General features: G+C 43.5%; 1 protein-coding gene across 1 annotated transcript in view; it reads right to left on the reverse strand.

The window, feature by feature from the left end:
- Positions 1-329: 329 nt before the first annotated feature.
- Positions 330-25,314, reverse strand: part of LOC311227226 (teashirt homolog 1-like) — a 55,298-nt gene continuing 30,313 nt past the window's right edge. The window contains exon 3 of the mRNA XM_084312796.1: positions 330-5,032. Within this exon, the coding sequence (XP_084168922.1) occupies positions 1,623-5,032 (3,410 nt within the window). The 3' untranslated portion in view covers positions 330-1,622. The remainder of the gene's footprint in view (positions 5,033-25,314) is intronic.

The following is a 25,314-nucleotide window of genomic DNA, read 5'->3' on the forward strand; positions in this document are numbered from 1 at the left end:
TGACCAAAAATGGTGCAATTGGGAAATAATCAAACCTGCTGATACAGCATAAACCATAAAACAAAGTGCCCAATAGCCACAGCTCCTATCGCATATTTTACATCATATATCAAGCAAAATGTTTTCATGTAGTATCTTTAGCATATATGTATGTACAACAATATAAACAATAAAGGGCAAGAATAGCAAGTTCTGTTGTTCCTGTGAGGTTGATTTTCAGACACTATCAAGATCACTCAAACAACACCAAACGTTAATCCAGGGGAGTTTATTTTACAACTGAGGATAAAATAATGTTTTCACGAATAATAAGTGTTAATGATAAAACATTGAAATGTATCATTTTGTGGGCATTGCTTATTTCAATTGTATTTACAGAACCATGCATCAGAGCAGATGCCTGTACAAGTATGGTATTCATGTAAACCACATTGAGGGACCTACTCTTCATTGAAAAAAGGACGTTGTGGTCCTACAGTATGTTTTATCTATATACATATTTCGCATATTTGTCTATAAAATAACAATATAAAATGCACACAATACAAAGAATGCTGAGCTGTAAATAGCAAGATATGATGACATACATGTATACATACTTGCTGATTATTCATATAATTATTATAACTTCATTAATTTTACAACTGAAGCCGCACACAATAATAAAATTGGGTACCAAAGCAAATACTGTACATGTTGAAACAACCATGAAATAATATTATACTAGAGAAACGAATATGCTGAAATAGCTTAACAATTTTTTTTGTGGAAATGCAAGTTGCCATTCGTTCTGTAATTTAACAAGCTAATACAAAACAATAAGTTGCTAAGTTTTACATGTCCCTCAAATTCAGGGGAATTGAAACCCCCCACATGTGATGTACTGTATAATTATTCTAACCCATTACACTTCATTGCCCATTTACACTTCCTTAAAGTGCTGAAATCATCTTAATTCTTTTCTTTTTCTTTTCTTTTTTTCTTTTTTAGAACACATTCTTCCATTATAGTTATTATTATTTTATAATTTTTTACTATTTACCTTCATATGAACTTTTGTGTTCCAAATTTGGTCAACAAGGGATATCATTTTGGTCAACAATGATCAAAATTCATGAAACAACCATTTAATTGCTTTACAGAAATACATGCACAAACTGTTCTCATATAATATGCAAATCATGTGTTGAAATGTAAAAAAATACGGGAAAAAAACAACTACAACAAAGATATCAAACAAAACCAGAGATCAGAATCAGAGCATGGTCCAGTTTTAAAACAACAGTTGGACTTCTTCCGAAGGCTCAGATAAGATGCAGTGCAGAAAGAAAGCAGCAATCTGTCAGTGACGGAATAGTGCCATGACTGCCTCACCAATTTGCATTTTTTTATGTTCATATCGACACAAAACTCAACTGATACCATTTACTTAGCTTTGCGTCTCTGCTTCACATCAACTTATCATGAGGGAAATATATCTGAAACCAATGAATTAGCATTGGTTAAAGCAACCATGTTGTCATTAATACTTTACAGAGTGGTGGCACTATCGGTAAAGATGGATTGCAGCTTGGGAGATATAGTGCAACAGTAATCAGTCATGCCATCAGCTTTGTCCACCTTTAGTGGTTATCCAATTTATCTACCTCTTTCACAAAGATGAGATGGTCTTCCGGTGACTTCCCATGTGTTTTGCTAAGGTGCAGCTTGATCGCATGCTTGCTCACAAAGGTCCGATTGCACAGCTTGCACTGAAATATAATGGAGCCAGTGTCTTCATCTGTAAGTCCGAGTGTGGTGAAGGTCTTGTCCACTATTCTGCTAACTGCTTGCTGCTCCCCTATAAAGTCTATGGCGAGTTTGGACAGGTCCTTCATGCTAAAACCGAGGTGGGACTCCAAATGGTTAATGTAGGAGGTGGCAGTCCTAAACTGGCACGCACAGTCACCACACAAAAACAGGGGTTGGCCTGAGTCAATGTTTTTTAGGAACTTTGTACCCCCTGTCCGCCTTAGCTGGTATTTGACATTGGCCAGCCAATGTGAGATAGTAGTCATGGAGAGACCCGTGAATTTGCAGATATGGACCCTTTCCTGGGGCCCCAAGTCAGTGATGACACACTTTCCGTCTGGCGTTTCCCTCAGGGTAGAGGCAAACTGGGCCTGGAGGATCAGGAGATGCTGGGGATTCCAGTTTGACTGTCGGCCTTTGCGTCTTTGGATAGGGGAAAGTTCATCCAAGCCATCGTCAAAAGTACTGCCGTCCATATCTGATTTCTCGGAAATAGAAGACGGTGTTGAGGACTTTGGTGTCAAGCGGCCAGTTAGATTTTTCACCATGTCTGAAATATCCATCAGTGCGTTCTCCCGTAAGGGTGTCGATATAGACTCTGAAAAACTATTAAGAATGGGTCTGTTGCTGCTATTTATATTGCTGTTAAGTGTAATAGAAGTACCATTAGCTGTACTTCCATTGGTGTTTTTGGATTTTGTCAAATCTATGGGTTGATCATCATCAGTGTCATGGTATCGGTTCAGGGACTCGACCTGCTTGACCTGAGCTGAGTTGTTGGGCTTTTCTGCCACGTTGTTGCTGAACTTGTACAGCATCGCAATGGGGTCTATGAAGGGGGTGCCTGCCTTCGAGGCCTTCCCCAAGTGGGTGTTCATGATCGACTGCAATGCACTGAGGGGGTTCACAAGAGGTTGTTCAGACGAGTGATCTGTGATAATGCTTAAGCTGTTGCAGCCATTGCTGACTGGCATTTTTGGTATATCAGTTCCGCTCTTTACTCGTGGGTCCGCTTTGCTGTCCGTCGGCTCTGCTTCTTTAACTCTACACTCCTGGTCCTCTGTAGCGGTGCTTTTCACTGACTTGGAAAGGTTTTCCGGCATGGGTGCCACATGTCTGTCCTTAGGAAGAGGCGATGGTGACTCTGCAGACCTGGGTTTACATTTGTTGTCTAAGGGTTTTTCTTCCCTTTCCTTCTTCACTGAGCTCTTCCCTGTCACCTTTTCCACCAATTCCTCCATGGCCAGTACGTTGCTCTTGCGACTGGGAGGCGGAGAGGGGCTGTTTGGTGACTGGATCAGTGGGCCAGGATCAGAGGATAGTGCTTTGAAGCTATTGGTGCTGAACAACGGCTGAACCTGGACACTTGAATGGAAGATGGACCTCAGAGACCCGAGCTGGTAGGCAGCATGGATACTCTGGTACCCGCCCCAGGTAGGCGCGCCTGTCTGGGCTTTGCTGATTGCACTTGACACTGTATTCTCTAAGGACTTCAGGATGTCCAGACCGCCTTTGGGCGCCTCTTCCAAATCTTCTTCTCTGAGATACTGGTACGATCCGGCTTTGCCAGCTTTTTCACTTTTCTCAGATGGATCCTCTTTCTCTTGTTTCACCTTCTTCTCCGGTTCCTTCACCTCCATTTTTTCTACCTCCGCCTCTTCCTCTTTTTTCCCCTCCTTCTTCTCCTCGGGGGTAGAGGGTTGCAAGTGGGAATCCAACTGTGGCTTCACATTGGGAGGAGGTGGGGGTCGTGTGGTGGTCGGCGGCAAAGGAATCGATTGGATTTTCTCCTCGACGATGGGATCAAACACCAATTGCTTACCCTTTTTAGAAGCTGAATTGGTCACTTTGAGAAAGTGTCCCGTGACCATCATGTGGGCCGTCAGCTGTTGCAAGGTGTCATGTGAGCTGCCGCATTCCATGCACTTGAGAATCTGTGCCTTGCGTGCTTCAAACTGCCAGGTATAGCTGGCACCGTTTTGGTAACCATATCGATTATTAACTGTGACATAAGGATTTACCACTTTATGGTCTTTGCCGGTCTCTCCCAAGGGTATGCCAGGTGTGACAGAGTCTGGTGAGTTTGGGTTTACCAAGTCTTGAAATGCTCTTTTTTTGGAGGACACCAGCTTTGAGGCCAGGATCGGTTCTTTCAGAGGCACTTTCTGATAGTGTTTTGTTTTAATCATGTGGACACTCAGGTCTTGCAGGGATTCGAAGGAGTGTCCACAGTACATGCACTTAAGAACCTTCTGGGCATCTTCCTTGCCTTCCATCTCCATCAGAGAACGCTTGCGGGGCTTGGACCACCTTTTACCTCTATCCTCCTCTTTGTCCTTGTTGTCGTCGCGGTAGTGGCCCATCTCATTCATGTGCACCGTCAGGCCGACCAGCGTGTCATAGGCGCCACTGCAGTCCTTGCACCTGAACTTGCTCGCTCCTGTAAACACAGGGCCATAGAGCTTGTTGTTCTGCCTGTAAAGCTGTACTGTGCTAAAAAGGCTTGGTTCAGGGAGGAGTTGGTATTGGGTATGCTGTAGAGTCTTGGCTAAAGCTGCCTGGTGCCAGTCGTAGGCTACACCTCCTGTATTCCCAGAGCTCCCATTGCTGCCATTGCCATGGTTGGTGTTGTTTGATGCCATACTTGTGGCAGTACTGCTGGTGGTTGTATTAGAGGGAGCTGTAGCACCACTGCTACTACAGCTGCTCTTCACATGGCTGTTCCCCTTGCTGGCACTGTTAAGGAAGCCATTGCTCCCCTTGTGATTGCTCCCAATACTGTTGCTACCTCTCGCATTGTTCGCTTGTTTACCTTCTAAGATGTCCAGGGCAAGGCTAGACCAGGAGGCGTCCGAGATCAGGTTTGCATAGACGGCTTTCATTTGTGCCAGGCTGTCCTGCAAGAGCTGTCCTGTGAGAGGGCTGTCCTGCAGCGAGAGGCCATTACCCCCAACCTGCTTCTCATCCACCTTGTCTTCAACCTCATCCTTGAGGGGGGAAGTGCTCTTGAGGTCCACCAGCTGATCACTGGTGTCACTGAGTGGAGAGGCGTAACCGGCGTCCTGGTTAGTGCCATTGCTGAGCGGAGAGTTGTGGCAGCTGAAGCGGTCCCTGGCGTCCTCCTCATCGTTGAACAGGTACTCCGCGTCCTGACCGTCTAGAGAAAGGCCATCGTCCTGCAGCTGCTCCTCCTCTTCTTCATCAATCTTATCTGCCTTGAATTCATCCTCAGGTCCGTAAGCTGAAAAACACAAGAGAAGAGAGGAGAAACGGTACATTAGGTGTGAATGCCATTGGTTCCGTATGTTTTGCTTTGTCTTGAAAACATGTCTCTGCAGCGTGCAGAGTGTGGTTAACCGTTTGAGTGTGTGAGGTTGGTGGGTGCAATGATCCCAAAGAGATTTTTGTCAATAGTCCTGGCAGAGGACACAGCTTTGCAGTAGTAAAGTGGCAAACATCCATATCTTGACAATGATAGATAGTCCCCTTCACAGCGAGGCGTAATGAAGGTATTGAACAGTGTGGCTCAGCAAGGGTAGAGAGCACAGATGTGCTGCAGAAATATTTCCCCTTAGTTAAATAAAAACAACTAGAAAAATAAGCAAAATTTAACATGATGCAGGGAACAAACTCTCAAAAGGACACGATGCATATTAATCATGTGGTAAGGGTTGTTTTCATACAGTACTTCACATACAATCGAAGGCAAATTCTGATCTGTATACAAGCAGGGGAAACTAAATGAAACAGCAACCAGTAAAATATGCATCATTAACTAAACTCTAAAGACTCTCAAGGGTAGTGCTTTGATGTTCACTCTCCAGATAATATACTCGGCAATAACAATAAATAAATTGTACACCATATGCAAATAGGTGCGAGGTAATGGCCTACATTCTCTGCATTTCAATACAATATTTCAATCAAACCCCAGTAAATAAAAATGCCAGACAAACCCCACAGCATATGCGGCTTAACGCAAGTATTTCAGTTTCTATTTAGCTATAGGTGACCTTAGGCTTGTTCATAACAGTGATTTGCCTTTTGCCTCCCACATGCCACACACAAACACACACACACACACACACACACACACACACACACACACACACACACACACACACACACACACACACACACACACACACACACACACACACACACACACACACACACACACACACACACACACACACACACACACACACACACACACACACACACACACACACACACACACACACACACACACACACACACACGGTGGGATTCACAAGTAAGAGATAGTGGATGAAAGTACCAGCTGTGCCAGCCTTGCCAAGCCTGAAGCCACGGTTGGCTGGAGATGAGTTGGCACGGGCTGTGGAAGTCCTCACAGCATGATGTTAGGAAATGGCCGGTGGACATGACAGGCCATGTTGTCACCGGCCGTGCTCCACTCGTACTCAACCTCCAGTGTCCATCTTTAAAATGCACCTCGTCTACAGAAAATGGTGGTCGGTCTGCCTTTCTCTCTCTGCTCTTGTCTTTCACGTCTAGTGTGTCATCAGAAAAGCCTCGTTTATAATCCCTGTAAAACCTATTTTACAATGTTTCCCTCACTGATTACAAGTATGCGTGTGTATTCCTTTTTTTCCTCACACTGTATGTAATAATAGACAAGCTCAAATTTGTGGAAATATGATATCCTAACTGTAAAAAGGGAAAAACATTTTCCTTTCTAAAGTAAAACCTGTGTATTACTTCCCCATTTCAAGGATCTGTTATGCAGTCGAACATAATAATAATGCTAATACTACTACTACAACTACAACTACAACTACTACTACTAATAATAATAATAATAATAATAATAATAATAATAATAATAATAATAATAATAATAATAATAATAATAATAATAATAATAATAATAATAATAATAATAATAATAATAATAATTGTTATTTTATTGTTGGAAATCAGAATAACACTAAATTCTCTCATTTGAAAGCCGGTGTCAAACCGAACCCGGGCACCCACTGTAGGGACACAAGGAGACCGCTTCCTACATACTGACAATTATGGAACATGAGAACGGGCCATCTGTCTATGCTGAAACGCTGCCTGTTGACTTTTATTGCCAGCAAACTATTCCCGTTACCCAAGTCATACGGAGAGCATAATATAAATCGAGACTCGTGAAAATAGCCGTGTTGTGTCAGTATGCGTTTATTAACTCAACATAAACACACACCTATTCCTTGCAATAGCCTACAACAATAGGGCGCGGAGACATGTATTTTTATATGAAAACGTTAGCGATGGTGAAAGGAGAATAAAGGGAAGGGAAGGATTGATAGAGAGTCACAGAGAGGAAGAGGGAAAAAAGACGGATGGATCCGCTCAGGCAGCTCTCTATATCCGCCCCCATAAGATGCTTGTCCGATGTGCCAGTGTGAGTCTCCAGTGAGCGGCCAGATGTGCTGTCAGCTTCAAACAGCGTGTAGTTCTCCATCCCATAATAGGAATGGACGTAATACCTGATGTTTGCGAGGTGCCATTTATTGCTGCCTGCCTGAGAAACACTGGAGGTCCATCACACAGCTCAGTGTGTGCGCGCGCGCGTGTGTGTGTGCCCTCCAAAGGGTTCCAGAGTTCTAACATTATTCTATATGGCCTTTTTTATGCACATTATTGGATAAAGCACGGATTGGATCTTGATATACTGTAATGCAATAAATAAAAGGACAAACATGTTGACATAAGATCTAAGACACTGTTATTATTTTATTTCAATCAATGTCCTGTTATTTGGCCCATGGCCCAGGACCCATATTTTATTTTGGCCCTCACCATGTAATCGCATATGTATTACAAATTAAAAACCACAATATTTTTTACTATTGCCACTACTCGTCTCCTCCACCCTGTCTCCTTCCTCTCCATCCATGCAGATGGCGTTGCATTACAAACAAGTGGCGAAATGCCTCTTAATGAAAGCCAGTGCAGTCATAGTAGCTACAGACAAACAGGCCTCACTGAGAATAAAAAAAGAGCGGAAACCGAACACACACACCACACACGCGGTAGTCTTTCCCTGCCAGCCTCCGTCTGTTGCCTCGACAGGCGTCAGTGTCAGCCGCGTGTCAGTGTCGGCCTGAGGTGTCGGTGTCCACGCAAACAAACCGTGGAAGAGGTGGGTCGGGGGAATGGAAGGGAGGGGGAAAAACAACAACGAGAAGCAACCGACAACAACAACAACAAACAGAAGTCAGAGTTTTCCCCCCCCTTTACCCTCTCTGCTACCCTCTCTCCCTCCGCCATCTGTGTCAGAAAAGCTCTGGGTGCCACCGCCGGCTAATAAGACAATCAGAGATGGGGGGGTCGGGGGGAAGGGGGGTAGATGCTGACGCGGCTGCTTTTCCAGCGTCACTCAGAACAAAAGAGAAGAAGAGAAGGAGGGTGGGGGGGGATTAAAAACGTGTGTGTGTGTGTGTGGGGGGGGGGGGGGGGGGGGGGTCTGTTGTGGTTGTCAGTCAAAAAGCGTAAGCCCACTTTGTGCTGTCAGGAAGGATGAGAGGAAGAGGGGGGAAGTTTGAAAAGAGAGGAGAGGAGATATTATGTTTAGGCTAGCTACTGGAGGTGAGCCAGCGTGCGTGGCTGTGTGTGTGTGTGTGTGCGTGTGTGTGCGCATATGTTAGAAAGTAACAACTCTAACACCGTCCAACAAGACACCAGGAGAGGCGAGCGGGTGAGAGAGAGAGAGAGAGAGAGAGAGAGAGAGAGAGAGAGAGAGAGAGAGAGAGAGAGAGAGAGATAGAGAGAGAGAGAGAGCACGATGTGCATCTTCTCATGTCACCAGGTCTGTACGCGCACGTTCATAGGTGTGTGAGTGCGGGTGAACGTGCGCATGTGTGTGTGTGTCAGCGTGGCTGTGTGTCAGACACGAAGGGGGAGGGAGGATAGAGAAGGGGTGGGGGGGAATGCATGACGGCTGGTGGGAGGAAAGCGATGCCATCTGTGACGGGAGAGGAGCCTGTCACTTTCACTGTGCCCAGGGCCTACGACGTCGCACTGTGGACAGGTGATACCACGGCAGGACGCAACTGAGCACCCTCTGTCACCTCCCACCCCCCCCACCCAAGCCCTGAGATAGCAGGCCATGGCCATGGAAACACTGTGGACACACACATACACATACAAACACTGCCTTGCTCATGCAACATATCAAACTCACCAGTCTATAGAGAGCTGGGAAAGACTGCGTCCAGACTGTAGAGAGCTGGGAAAGACTGCTGGGAAAGACTGCCTCCAGTCTGTAGAGAGCTGGGAAAGACTGCCTCCAGACTGTAGAGAGCTGGTAAAGACTGCCTCCAGACTGTAGAGAGCTGGTAAAGACTGCCTCCAGTCTGTAGAGAGCTGGGAAAGACTGCCTCCAGTCTGTAGAGAGCTGGGAAAGACTGCCTCCAGTCTGTAGAGAGCTGGGAAAGACTGCCTCCAGTCTATAGAGAGCTGGGAAAGACTGCCTCCAGACTGTAGAGAGCTGCAGGAAAGACTGCTGGGAAAGACTGCCTCCAGACTGTAGAGAGCTGGTAAAGACTGCCTCCAGACTGTAGAGAGCTGGGAAAGACTGCCTCCAGACTGTAGAGAGCTGGGAAAGACTGCCTCCAGTCTGTAGAGAGCTGGGAAAGACTGCCTCCAGTCTGTAGAGGGCTGGGAAAGACTGCCTCCAGTCTGTAGAGAGCTGGGAAAGACTGCGAGCCCCTCCGCTCTGTATCGGAGCTCGGAATGACATGGAACCTTCTACAACGCACCCTAAAAGTCAATACTCTATTAACCTGTTCCACCCGTGGTGAAAATCCGCCTAAAATATATACCTAGGTAGATGGAATATTGCTCCACTTCTACAAGGTCCATTTGCATATTCTTGGTATCTAGACCATCTATGGACCTCAGGGAATGTATTCACAGTGTCAGAAATATTGTGTCTATTACTAGGCTTGCTTAAATTGTGATGAAACAAAGGAGAATATGAATTATGATTTTTCTTTGCATCTTTGACAGTGAATAACACCATGCTAATAATGACCAATCATAAAAAACTGCCACTGATCTCGTTCAGTACCTTCTTGAGAAATTAATAAAGGGAACATGATTAAACAGAAGGTTCTGTAGATACAGTACTGAATTCTCCGATCCGGACCAATGCAATTTGAAATATTATTATAGAATATAGAATAGGAGGCTTATAAATTACCTTATTATAGCCAATTCGCACATTTATATATACATATATTCAGGGCTGTACGCTAAGCTTTTTCACTAGGGGCACACTTGCCCCTAAATGAGAAATTTAGGGGCAAAAAATATTTTTTAGGGGCACATTTTTAAATAACAATTTTACCATTATTTATATCGATTGTTTTTGATTTAAAAAAAAATAAAAAAAATAATTTTATATAATTTTTTTTTAATAAAATATATATATTATATAATCATACTTGTAGTTGTATTATCTGCGAGACATCGCCACCACGCAACAAGTCAAAATGCTCGCTATATGCAACCAGCTCCACTGTCTGTGTGTACTCGAGTAGCCTCCAGCTACGGCCAGGATTCTCCGGAGCTGCAGCTGGACCCTATACTGTAGCCTCCAGCTACGGCCAGGATGCTACGGCCAGGATTCTCCGGCGCTGCAGCTGGACCCTATTGACTATATTCAGCGTGCCCTCAGCTCGAATACGCATCGACTCAGTGTTATAAGACATTGATATCAGGAGCTATCTGAACTATTTAGTTTAATGGGACGTTTCGTTTTGAACAGTTAGGGTTGGGTACCGTTCACATTTGAACCAGTACCTGGGGATCGATAATGGTATACGACGACAGGGCTTGAGACTAACACCGTCCCGTCGTCCCGGGGGAAATAAAATATGTATTTGGGATGAAGAAAAATCCTCCACGGGGCCGGGACACAGTCGGGACGAAGAGGATTTATTTTCCCCCACTTGGAAAATGTCAACTGCGCCGACTGTCAGTGCGCATATCACTGTCAAACGGTGTGTGTCTTCCGAGTGCTCGCTTTAGTTGACAGTGGCACGAGACCACTGCACGAGACCCGTGGAAATATCAGAATGTTTAATAGAATGTTTAATAAAAGTTCTCGTGGTTCCGGCCATCCTCTAGCCATCCTCTCAGTCAAGGGAGCACTCTCAAACATGCTGCACTATTTGAAGTGTATAACGTTAAACAGAGCAGAAGAAGATGGAATAACAGACACAGACTGACCAACAGGGAACTGCATCCAACCCTAGTACAAAGGCAGGTCTGCGGTGGTGGCTACTGCCACTGCTGGCTCAATGTTCTCGACGGTCACATTTTCATTCGACGGCTCACTAGGAGGTGGAATGCGTCGAAAATATGAAGCAATACTAACTTTACTTTTCTTCATAGACATAGCTAAATCAGACAGTCAGCCAGTCTATCAGAGTGCTCAATCGATTTTCCCCACTCTCATACCTGAGTGCTCAGCTCGCGTGAGTGGCGTCATCACACGGCTTGGATAATTTAGGAGTGAAATGCGAATGCAAGGCTTGAAATCCCTACTTGCAAGCCCGCCCCCAAATATTATTTACCAATCGCAACGGCCAATTAAAGGGGCAATTTGCGACGAGCTCGTCGCACTGTACAGCCCTGATATTATCTTTCAAATGCCCGAGTTCAATTTGGATTTAGTATCACCAGGCGTGCATAAGAACAGATAATGATATCTACTGTAATGTACTGTACTTTTTTATTATAAACATTAGTCTACCTGGAGACTCAATGAGGTAATTGTAGATGTCGCCATAAGACACGTCTGGCCATTTAGTGGGATCATTGTTTCATTATCCTGTTCGGCTGAAAGGACACTGGCTACCGAAGCTCCCCTTCTGATGGAACAGTCCAGGGCCGGTGTGCGTGGCGTCACAATCCGTGGGCAATCTGTGCATGTGCATGGGGAATAGGTGCTTAAAAATGGGCTTTTTCTCTGCCGATTTAGTTCGGATCGATTAGGAATGGGTTGCGCCGTGTTCAGGAGATTCAGTTGCATACAAGTCTATTCGATCATGTCTCTAGCACCCCCACAGCCGTAGCTGCAACCACTTACATCACGGCTCTCATCCACATTCATTAATTTGCTCCCCCCGCAATCTCCTCCCCGATTCCAATGTAACACGGAAGTGTAGTGGTCTATAGAGGCCCTCCACAAAATGGCAGCAAAAAAACTACAATTCCCATGGTTAAAATTTTCAAAATGGTCGCCGTCTCGCAGTAGACTTCAGTAAATCGAAAACTTAAAACTATCTAATGGCACTTTTAACCTATTGCTAAACTAACGTATTGATGATAATATACATTCTACATGCTTTTGTGACATGTTAGTGATGTTAATACTTGAATATGTTTGCAAATTTTTTGCATCACTCGGAAAAATATGAATTTATGACCAGATGCCATTTTGGGACCGGATCCGGTCCCGTCGGGTGGAACAGGTTTTCGGACAGTTTCAATCCACAATCACAAACCCTTCAGTTTCAATGTGTACTTGTACTTGTTTTAATTGATTGGTCTCTTTATATTGTATCTTTTTATTGTGTATTTTACCTTTTCTTGCACCTCGACATCATCGGAAGTGAGGGCCAGCCCTCGATGGTTAAATATTGGACGAATGAAGGAACGGTTGGTTGGGTTGTCCCAGTGATGTCCAGTTTTGTGGTATGAACTACATTTATTTTTATTATGGAACAACAAGCCAGGTACAGTAAGATAAAATGTGTAACTGCATATGATCAATATGTAGACGGGTGGATATACAGTACTGTAATTATTCAATCTAAAAGGACAAAATTAAACCTTAAAAAGGAAAGCTCTACTTGAACAAAATTATGAATTTCATAGCGTTTCCTTATTTACAAAAATGTTTAAGTGCACAATTTGCAACAGGATGAAGAGATGTCTTCCCCTAAATGCCTAGCTTCGTGGAGGAAGCCAGGGCTGCTTGTGGGCGCCATAAAACGTGTGTTTGTGTATGTGTGTGTGTTTATGTGTAGCGGTCGATAGACCCCGAGACTCCATATTTAGCGATACAACAATACATGCCTACTGCCTCACCATCGCAAATAATCAACATGCCATGCTGTTGTGAAAATGTCATTCATAGCCTACCTTGATTCCCTTTACTCAAAAAGGAAACGCTTTGGACCAAATTCATTTCTATAATATGAATTAACCAATACACGTGAACCAATTCTCGTGTGTTGCTGACTGGCTGGTTGCCTGCGTGTAGGTTTCGCCTCTATGGGAAACTATGGGCGTCTATGGGCGTCTAATTAAGAAATCACTTCGAAATAAACTTGCAGCAGCAGGTCAGCTGATCCTCTCTCACAAAGAAGATGGTAAAGAAAGAAAAAGAGTCTTTATCTTGGGGGGAAAACCAGCTAACAGAAATAGCTCTGTTTATTCCCTAACTGTGCTTCCATGAAACCTCAACACGTGGCCTCAACACTTGGCTCCCCTTTCCTCACAGGGATTACAAATCGGTCTATAGCCCATTACAAGTGATGATGTATCCATCCCAAAATCGCCACTTAAGGCCGATAACCTTCTCCTCAAAATAAGCCCTTTCAAGTATTTTTTTCCAAAGACCCTCAATATGAAGCGGCACACATGTGTAGGGATGGGTACCGTTCACATTTGAACCGATACGGTACCGGTACCTGTGAATCGATACTGGTACCCAACGGTACCTTTTTTCGGTACTTTAGTATCTAAAAATGTAATCTACCTACCTCAGTTGTGGAAAAAAAATCCAAACTTCAAATAACTACACTTTCGACCGTTTTTGGCTTGCCATTGCCCCGACTGCTTTGTTGTTGAATCAAATCAAATCCTAGGTAAGCGTATATTGTGCGTGTGAACGCTGACATGAAAATAAAAAAGTAAAAAAATAATAAAAAAAAAGTAAATTATTATTATTATACTTTTTTCTTTACAGTACTGACAACGGTATCTCACGTGAATCGATACTCGGTAGTATCGACGTGTTTCGGTAAGTACCTTTAAAAGTACCGAATTCGGTACCCATCCCTACACATGTGTCACCAAGTGTTTGAAACTGGTCCTGGATCAGAGGTACAGGAGAGAAAGAAAGAACCTAAAGCCGGTCTAACGGAGATCCTGTTCTGTCAGAAGGGCCACAGGCTCCGTGGACGTAATGCTCTGTAAGACTAAATTAGTTTTGTGTTTTAGAACTACTATCACTACTACTAAAGCTCAATTGGGTATAAAAACTAAAAACAAACATTCTGTGGGTCTCCCATTCATTGTCGGTGGAGCAGTTCCAGACTTTATACCTGATGACATCACAAGTTTGAGTCTTACTTCTCTGGTTCCTGGCTTTGGAGGAGAGTAGGCCAAAATCTGGCAGCATGTTAGCCTAGCTTAGCACAATGAATGGAAGAGGACATGGCCGGTTAGCCTTCGGGAGAGGTGTTAGTTGGACAATGCCTAGGCTAACCGGCCATGTCCGCTTCAATTCATTGTGCTAAGCTAGGCTAACGTGCAGCCAGGTCGCTTTCTACTAAACGCACAGAGCGGAAACTGGTATCTATCTTCTTGTCTCTCTCTGGAGAAGACAATAAGCTCATTTCCCAAAATGTTGGCGTGTTCCTTTAAAGGATCAGGTCAGTGTCATTTTATTGTCAACATCGCCTATGAAAATACCAAAACCTACAAACCAAATTTTATTCTACTCTCAATACTCTTTCTACCCTGAGGAGCTCTCAACCAGGAAGACATACATTTCCATTGTATGTTAAAAGCATTCAATTCAGCTCACACACACACACACACACACACACACACACACACACACACACACACACACACACACACACACACACACACACACACACACACACACACACACACACACACACACACACACACACACACACACACACACACACACACACACACACACATTTCCACTTTTAAAGTTTAACCCTTTTTTGGACAATGGATAATGGAGTTAAACTGAATTCTGGATGTGATCTATAATCTGGTGTTGGCTAGAATGCAATGACACACACACGCACACACACACACACACACACACACACACACACACACACACACACACACACACACACACACACACACACACACACACACACACACACACACACACACACACACACACACACACACACACACACACACACACACACACACACACACACACACACACACACACACACACACACACACACACACACACACACACACACACAGCATTACAATCTTTCACCTGAGATTTGGCAAGGCAGGTTGATGCAATGCCACAAATAAGTAGGAAACGACGCTCAACGTAACACGTCAGCAATTGTTAAGGGGTCTGAAAAAAGACGACACAAAAAAAAGAGCCCCCCCTCCCTCCTCATTTCTTCTTCTTCATTCATCTGCCACTTCAAACGCAATCTGTCTGCCGCGGTCGGGTCCGTATGGCTCGGCTGGTGTCAAACCAAACCCGCTGGAGGAAATAACATGAAGAAGAAAAAAATATCTTTAAGTGACACGACACCATGCTCTAAACAACACAACACGGTCTCTCACACACACACACACACACACACACACACACACACACACACACACACACACACACACACACGCACACACGCACACACACACACACACACACACACACACACACACACACACACACACACACACACACACACACACACACACACACACACACACACACGCACACACACACACATACGCTTGCCCCCTCTCAACCCCTTCCTTATTTATTCATGTTGTCTCCGAGAAGAGGGCAATACCCGACGCTCATTTGCGGTGCTAATGTCCAATTCCGCCAGCCCTCGCTCCGCTGATTTACCTCAGCACGCCTGGCACCGGCCAGAGCGCTCTATTCCCGACCGGAGGTGGGTGCTGAGGGCTTTTCTCCCCCCCCCCCCCCCCCTTCTCTCTCACTCTCTCACACACACACACACACACACACACACACACACACACCGCTTAGTGGGCCCTTCAAAACGGCAGGCCTGGCGTGGCAGTCTTATTTCCCCTCTCCCCGCTCCGGTTTGTCACCGGCCTCTCCGTTCCCCGCCACTCACCCCTGATGGCTTCAGACAGCCCTGATCAGTGTGTGTCACTGACCTGCTCGGCGTGTGAGTGTGTGTGTTTCAGCAGAGAGGGAGAGAGTGTGAGAGAGAGAGATAGAGATAGAGAGATAGAGAGAGAGCCTGTAAATAAAATGACATTATTATTTCCTCTGTCCTATCATGTAGGAAAGCCAATTATAGTAATGCTCAGTATGTCAGGCGATCTCTCTCTCTCTCTCTCTCTCTCTCTCTCTCTCTCTCTCTCTCTCTCTCTCTCTCTCTCTCTCTCTCTCTCTCTCTCTCTCTCCCTCTCTCTCTCTTCCATTCAAGCCTCCCTCTTCCCATGTCCTTTTCTCCTCCTCTGTGGGTTGGAGGGGGGGGGGGGAGGCAGTGATGCCTCCTCCAGTCTGGTCCTCTGGTCTGACCACAGAGCTAAGGTCTCTCTCTCTCTCTCTCACACAGGTAAGCGAGACCATTCTATTGGTTTTCCGTGGCATAGTGTCAGCGAGACATGTACAGTTGGACCTATTCTCATCATGATAAACCAAAGGGTATATAGTCTGTGTAAAAGGTAGGGGTGCACCGATATATCGGTCGGGTATCGGTATCGGCCGATAAGTGCCTTGTTGACTGCTATCGGCCTATCGGCCGATAAGCTCAAATGTGCCGATAGCAGTCGCCGATAAATAACCATCAATTTGTGTAGCGTCAAAAGGCAAAAAAAAAAGTTCACTCGCGACCTGCACAACGCCCGCCGTCCCCCACACACACACACAAGCTACTGCATCAAAGTTACTACTTATGATTAACAAGGCATTCGTTTTGTGGCATTAACGTTATATAGTTAGTGTTACACGGACAATAACATCAGCATATTATTATTAACATTAGTTAACGCTAGCTTTCGGTTAGCTGTTCAATGCTAATAACACAACCAAGCGAACCCATCAGAGCTCCCCATCAACACCGCTCTGTCGGGAGGATGGCATTTAAGAAAGTATCTGCTGTTAAAATGACACAAACATTCGTTTTGTGGCATTAACGTTATATAGTTAGTTACACGTTCAATTACATCAGCATAGTATTTACCCGAAGATAGCAAGCAAGCCGTTCATAGCTCGGTTCCATTCCGTTGCTCATTCCGTACCCAACTACACATTCTGCAATCTGTTAATAAAGTTTTCAACCAGACAAATGTATAGAAAGGCTTTGTTTTATTATAACATTTGTTGCAGTAAAATCATTGTGTCTCGTTTGGCCATCTTGTGGAGCGCGCTGGTCGGCGGGCACTGCCGGGCAGCTAACGTATTAGCTTGTTGTGGTTCTGAGTTTGACTCGCAAGCAGATCAATGGCGGCATGCCCCCGAAGTAGAAAATGAATAAACGCTTGCCGATTGGTGGTAAGAACAGCAGGAGGTGGGTGCTAGCGGTGTGGCGTAATTGGCCGAATCGACTGTCAATCAAAATGGTTCCATTGCATTGGTTGAAAGCTCTGGTTGAGAGAATAGTATCCCGCTGCAGGCCGCCAGAATGGTTCCATTGCATTGGTTGAAAGCTCTGGTTGAGAAAATAGTATCCCGCTGCAGGCCGCCAGACGATACTGGGAGAGTGATACCATAAACATATTTCTTGATGTTTCCTTTTTTTAAGTAAGTAAAGAGGCCTACAAATACAAACATACACATACAAATATACAGTAGTTTCATTAAATTAAAAAAAATATATATATATATATATATATTAAAAAGAATTACAAATACTTAATTTCTGCCACAAGTATCGGTATCGGTATCGGCCGATTGTGTTAGTTGAACAATCGGTATCGGTATCGGTGGCCAATTTTCATATCGGTGCATCCTAGTAAAAGGTCTAATACAGTATTTTGTAGGGATGCCCCGATCGATCGGCCACCGATCGTTATCGGCCGATAATCAGTATAAATATGTGATCGGTGATCGGTGATAATGCTTTATTTTCGCCGATCGTCAAAACAGATCTCACTCGCTGAGTTCTGTCTCAGACACCGGGAGCTGCACACAGTGCTGCGCGTCTGCTCCTCCTCCAGCTCCTCCGCACGCATGTAAACACGGGTCTAGTCTAGTCTAGTGGGACGGGACCTCCATGAGCTAACGTTAGCTACCGTTACAAAATGACCCAGTCAACTATTCACTTTTAGTTTAATACATGATGAGGCATTGTCTAACTGAACGGTATCTAGCCGGCTAGCTACTGATAGCTCCTGATATCAACAAATGCTCAGCAATAGTCTAGTTATCTAGTACTAGTGTATGATACCTCTGTTAGCTCACGTTAGCTTAGCTCACTGTTCAAAACGAAATGTCCCATTCAACAAAATAGTTCACTGAGGCGTTGTCTTAACGTTATATTTCCGGCTAGCAGTAGCTACAGACAGCTCCTGATATCAATGTCTTATAACACTCATTCGATGCATATTCGAAGCCCGGCTTGCGTCGCAGTCACTAACGGGGATAGCTGAGGAGTAGGGTATATCTGCAGAGCCTAGGGTAAATCTGCAGAGCCGAATGTGATTTGATCAAAGCAGAGTATACACACAGACAGTGGAGATAGCGAGCATTTTGACTTGTGCGTGGTGGCGTTGTCTCGCAGATAATACAACTACAAGTACAAGTCTAATTATATAATATATATATTTTATAAAAAAATAAAAAAATTATATAATTTTATTTTATTTTTTTATTAATCAAAAACGATCGGTATCGGATCGGTATCGGCCGATATGGCTCAAGACGATCGGTGATCGGTATCGGTGGCAAAAACGTGATCGGGGCATCCCTAGTATTTTGTCTAGTGTCTCTGTAAGATAAAGCTAGTGTCTCTATAAGACAAATCTAGTGTCTCTGTGAGACAAAGCTAGTGTCTCTGTGAGACAAAGCTAGTGTATCTGTGAGACAAAGCTAGTGTCTCTGTAAGATAAAGCTAGTGTCTCTATAAGACAAAGCTAGTGTCTCTATGAGACAAAGCTAGTGTCTCTGTGAGACAAAGCTAGTGTCTATAAGATAAAGCTAGTGTCTCTATAAGATAAAGCTAGTGTCTCTATAAGACAAAGCTAGTGTCTCTATAAGACAAAGCTAGTGTCTCTGTAAGATAAAGCTAGTGTCTCTATAAGACAAAGCTAGTGTCTCTGTAAGACAAAGCTAGTGTCTCTGTGAGACAAAGCTAGTGTCTCTATAAGACAAAGCTAGTGTCTCTGTGAGACAAAGCTAGTGTCTATAAGACAAGCTAGTGTCTCTGTGAGACAAAGCTAGTGTCTCTATAAGACAAAGCTAGTGTCTCTGTGAGACAAAGCTAGTGTCTCTATAAGACAAAGCTAGTGTCTCTGTGAGACAAAGCTAGTGTCTCTATAAGACAAAGCTAGTGTCTCTGTGAGACAAAGCTAGTGTCTCTATAAGACAAAGCTAGTGTCTCTGTGAGACAAAGCTAGTGTCTCTATAAGACAAAGCTTGTGTCTCTGTAAGATAAAGCTAGTGTCTCTATAAGACAAAGCTAGTGTCTCTGTGAGACAAGCTAGTGTCTCTATAAGACAAAGCTAGTGTCTCTGTAAGACAAAGCTAGTGTCTCTATAAGACAAAGCTAGTGTCTCTGTAAGACAAAGCTAGTGTCTCTATAAGACAAAGCTAGTGTCTCTGTGAGACAAAGCTAGTGTCTCTGACTGTAAGATAAAGCTAGTGGCTCTGTAAGACAAAGCTGAGGAAAGATGTGTCACTCTTGTTTAAAGGCCCAGTCAGTGATCCAAGTCTAAGCAAATTTGTAGCCCCATCACCAAAAAAAAGAACAAGTTGGAACGGAGACAGGTTGTCGTTCTCTAGCTGATTGACAGATCTCTTGATACAATGACTAACAAGAGACACAGGTAATACATGTGGTGTGCTGTATTTGCGTCTACAAACGAACCGTTCATGTTGGTAATGTTTGTGAACACCTGAGTCAAACAGTATATTTACGCTTAGGAACATCTGAAATAGTGCATTTTCCATATACAGATCAAACCTTTTGATGATACATTAGATTTGATTAATTAGATTAGATGAATTATTCATTTGATTAAAATGTATTGTCATTATACAGCACAAGTACAGTACACTGAAAATAATGTAACAGTAAAGTGCAATAGTAATATACATGTACAGGTGACTAAACTGGGTATAAAATATATAAATTAGTACTACTGAGTAATAGTGCCAATCAGATGTATCTACATCTATAATTGTAGTATTGATATATGTACAGTTATACAGGTATAAAGACACTATGGTAGCAAGTAATACTGGCCAGCAATGTAACTAGTAAGAGTAGGTAAGGGATATGTACAGATATAGATATAGTATCTACATATATGTAAAAACGATTATATGCCAGTGTGTACACAGATGTGTGTGTATGTAAATATATATTATATATATATTAGGGGTGTAGCGGTACACAAAAACCACGGTTCGATACGTACCTCGGTTTTGAAGTCACGGTTGGGTACGGGTTTTCGGTACAGTGGGGGAACGTTTGTCCACTCAGGGGTGATGTAGTGTGCAGTAACTAATTGTACTTGTAGGGCTGTCAACGAATATTCTATATTGAAATTAATAATCGACTTGTAAAGACAAAACTATTATTATTATATTAGATTGTGAAAAAAACAGCCCCCGGTGGTGGTGGCCGGTCGTTAGTGGTTAACATACCGTTGTATTCGTTCGGTACACAGCCGTTCGGTACGGTACGATACACACTGAAACGGTTCGGTACGGATACGTGTACCTTTACACCCTAATATTATATATATATATATATATACGGTAAGAATACATATACAGTATATACAGCCTTATTGTAAATGCTATCATTCAGAGTTATTTATGGGTTATATGCAGGTGTATAAGTAAGTATAGAAGGATTTTCTGCAGGTATATTCAGACAGATATGTATATATATATATGCTGTAAATATAAATATATAAATATATACATATGGTATATACAGCACTAGTGTACGCTATCATAAAGAGTTATATGGGTAGACTATAGTATGAGGTAGGTAGTTATGATTATTATGATTACTAAGATTACAGTGTAGGATAGTCTACCCAGGATAGTGTAGGACAGTGAAAGCAGTATGTGTGTAAATTGAGTACAGGCAACAGAGTACAAAGTCCGTACAGTATGGGTAACAGAGCCTAGGGTAACGGCAATGGAGTCAGTTCAGACTTCAGAGTACATGTAAATATAAATACCACATTGATCGATAAACAAAAATACTGATTGGGGCTTTAATTCAAAACTGATTCCTCACTTTCAATAAAGCCTGAAACGAAGCAACACAGTAGCATCACGTGTCATTTCTCAGATCAGCCATTACTGTACTTAGCATTACATTGTTTAGTGTTTTTTCCCCTCCTGTTTCTACAGACATCAACATCATTCCAGACTAAACACGGGCGGGTGGGGCCGCGGGGGGTGCAGGTGCTTGTTTTACATAGACCCCACTCCGCTACGCCTTGCTAAAGTGACACTGATAGGTGTTGTCGCGGATACCATGGAGGGGGCCCCCCAAATTAACAGCAGCCCCTCCCAACCCACACACACACACACCACACCCCTTAACCAGTCTTGTAAAAGCCCACCCCCTCCCACTCCGTCCTCGGCCCACATGGAATACTCCACCATATGGCACAATAGCTCTAGGGCTTCCAACGACTGGTGCACCATACTAATCCACCTCCTCCTCGGCTTTCCGAGACTTCCGGTCGGTTGGGGAATGGAACATTGGGTGGGAGGCAGAACAGAAGACGCCGCACTGCGTCGGCCGGCCTGGGTGGCGGTAACACAGGGGGTGAAAGACGACACCCGCGAGCGACGTGCTCATACGCTCTAAAAAGATACGCACGTATTTGAGTCTATTTCTTTCTTTCTTCTTCTTCTCTTCTTCTTCTTTCTTCTTTTCTTCTTCTTTTCTTCCTTCTTTCTTCCTTCTTCTTCTTCTTCTCTTTCTTCTTCTTCTTCTTCTTCTTCTTCTTCTTGGGATGTGGCAAGCGAGTGGCACAGTATTGGATCAATTACAAAACACTGAAAACAGGGTCAAAAGGAAGCGGAATACATCCTCTGTCTCGTTCATCATCCGCCCTGGGCTCGGATCAAAAACCCTGGCCAATGTCACGTCCATTCCAGGCCTACTTTTCCTTGCTAATTTCTGAACCCCTAAGGTCTTTCACATACTTTCCCAGTCATTTGCAATTACATTAACTCACATTATGGTAATGGCCTACTTAAATGGGTCACAGGACCGAGAGTTTCTGTCTACCTTGTCTTTATCTCATGAGTTCAAGCACAGTGTGTGTGTGTGAGAGAGAGAGAGAGAGAGAGAGAGAGAGAGAGAGAGAGAGAGAGAGAGAGAGAGAGAGAGAGAGAGAGAGAGAGAGAGAGAAGAGAGAGAGAGAGAGAGAGAGAGAGAGTGAGTGATATCAAATGATGGCAACTCAAAACAACTGATCAAAGATAGCCTGACATGGCGCAGAAAATAGAAAGACAAAACCTTGAGCAATGTAACAAACTATTATTCTCTATCAAGTTAAAACATATTCCACTCCTCCCTTCATTGCTGTCAAATGTTCTCCTCTCTCTCTCCCTCCCTCTCTCTCTCTCTCTCCCTCCCTCTCTCTCTCCCTCCCTCCCTCCCTGCTTCTTTTTCTTCTCCTGTTATCCAGCTCTCCCCGTGAGCGAGCTTTGAGATGCCATGACTGCGAGAGCAGTCTATAAATCACCTTTCCCCCCCACTGTCAGCCGGGCTTGTTCTGAGATCAAACAACGGCCATTAGATCATAAGCACCGCATAAGCCCCACCTCTCTCTCTCTCCCTCTCTCTCTCTCTCTCTCTCTCTCTCCCTCTATCTCTCTCCCTCTCTCTGGTCGCTTCTGCCAAGCCACTCAGCCCGACGGTGTAACGTTGTGCTCGTGTTACGACGACATCTCACCCCATCTGCTTGTTTTCAGAGAGAGACGGGGTCGCGGCGTGAGGGACGATGCTAGCGGGATTTCCTTTTCTCATGGGATAAACGTGCCTTTATTCACACATACTGTACATTCTTGAAGAGTTTGATCCAAACATCGCTGCTGTCGGGTGAAAACCTTTGTATCTCGACTTTTCGGGAATACAAAAATAATAATAAAGATTTTCAGATCAACGGCCATGTTTTTATGACATTCTACGTCTGGGGTTTCGAATGGGTTTTCGAGGTAATTTGGGTCATGGTGACATTTAGTCACAATAACACAGAACCATGTAGTCTTTCAATTCAATTATAAACATCAAAATCCCCAACATGGGAGATACAGGGTCTTCAGAGCAGCGAACAGTTTTATGCAAATGTTTACAGACTATATCAACACAACAAACATTTCACAGCATACAAAAATACATAATTAGGTTTCCTAGTGTTGGTTTATTGGTTTATTCCGTAGTCAATCACCTACGGAATAAAATTGTGTGTGGTGTGTGTGTGTGTGTGTGTGTGTGTGTGTGTGTGTGTGCGTGCGTGTGTGTGTGTGTGTGTGTGTTACCCATTTGTTACAGTTGCATCACTGATGGTGGCCTTGTGGCAGTGGAAACAAAATGAAGGAGAAATGAATAATAATAATAATAAAAAGGCCCCCGTCCCTTTAATAAAACGCTTTTCCCGTTAGTTTCACCTGCACTGCCCCTGACAATGGAACTTCCCCAACCAAACAACAGCTGCTCCCATCGCCTAGCAACAACCAGTTGATGGATGACCCCAAAGATGGATAATTACCATAAATCAGTCTGGTTGTGTGGAAGAGAGCAGCAGAAAATCACTACAGAAGAAAAAAAGAAGGCTAAATCACTGGAGCAAATTAGTGTGCATAACACTCTAACTCTGCTCTTTCAAAGGTGGAAGAAGTACCCTGAATTATTCGCTTAAGGTAGTATCTGTAATGTCGTCCAACAGCGACCCCTAGGCAAAAGAGCACCTCTTGGTATTGCGATTTGTTTACATTTATTGTTTTTGTGTGATGTTTGGGTTGGATTTCAGTGGGTACAGGGGATGGGTTGCTACTGCTGGCCACACCTCAGACTCTGCCAAGAGACGTCTGGAGAAATGCACAGTATAATAAGTTACTGAACTCCAACCACGCATCAGACCAAAAACTAAAAAAGTAAACAATACCAAGCTGTTTGACGCATTCCAGGTTCTACCTTTAAGCAAAAGTAGAATTACCCTGACATAATGGCACGCTGGTAAAAGTTAAAGTCCTCAATTCCAAGTTATATTCAAGTAAAAGTATTTAAGTACTTAATGTACATGTACTCGATCTTAGGTAAAGTACTCTTTCAACTTGTGTCATGACATGCCACTATGAGGAAGCGTTCCATCTTTTATGCATTCACCTCTATACAAGTTAAAGCTGCAATAATAATTTTCTGACCACTAGAGGACAGCGAGTCGCCACTGTAAGTGTAAACAACTTGTTTTTTCCCCAAAATGAAGCCTTGTCACATTTATAAACATAAAACTGCCTCTTTGTTTAAAATACTGTTCTTGCTTTGATTCGCCAAAAGAAATTCCTGGTTGTTAAACAAGGTAAGTAAATACTTTACCTACAAACATAATACTGTTCTGACAGCACATTATTGATGTAATTAAGAGATTCACTGAAGAAAACACTTGCTTAGATTTATAAAATAGGCCGAGCTAAAGCACGGGTCAGGTTTTGTCAACAAACCCATAGCATGGGTTGTTTGAATAGGACACCATGTCTCAATGAAAACTTCTGATGGAAGGTGGTGATAAGACATTTTGAAAATGTGAGAAAATACTGTTAGAAATTCTAAGTTATAGTCCTCAGGTTGGGATCACTGATCGGGCCTATACGTTGGCTTGTTAAAAAGTTAAAAAGTACATATTTTTATGAATTGACCTTATATGCAAAAAGATTAACTAATCTAATCTTTTTACTTCAACTAATAGTTGAAGTAAAAAGTTGAATATTTTGCTTTGAGATGTAGTGGAGTTAAAAGTGCTATAAGTCCAATAAAAAGTGCAACGTCCAAAAAGTATAAATACCTCAAAACTAAATGTAGTACTCGAGAAAAAGTATTCAGTTCCTTTCCTACCGGGCAAAACTAATTTATTTGCAGTACAAGTTCCTCCGTGATTTTCCCAATGGGCTTGTGAGCAGTATTGCTTATTGGTACCTCAACGTTGGGTCAAAAGGGACACTGGGTTTGTCTGTATGAGGATCTTTCTCTTGTTTTGAACAGCCAGAGACGGCCTGAATGGGGGCTGTAAAATGAACCCTGGTGAAATGAATTGAGGTGGACA

This window comes from Notolepis coatsorum (assembly GCF_963971535.1).
Source record: "Notolepis coatsorum genome assembly, chromosome: 4".
Classification (NCBI taxonomy): domain Eukaryota; kingdom Metazoa; phylum Chordata; class Actinopteri; order Aulopiformes; family Paralepididae; genus Notolepis; species Notolepis coatsorum.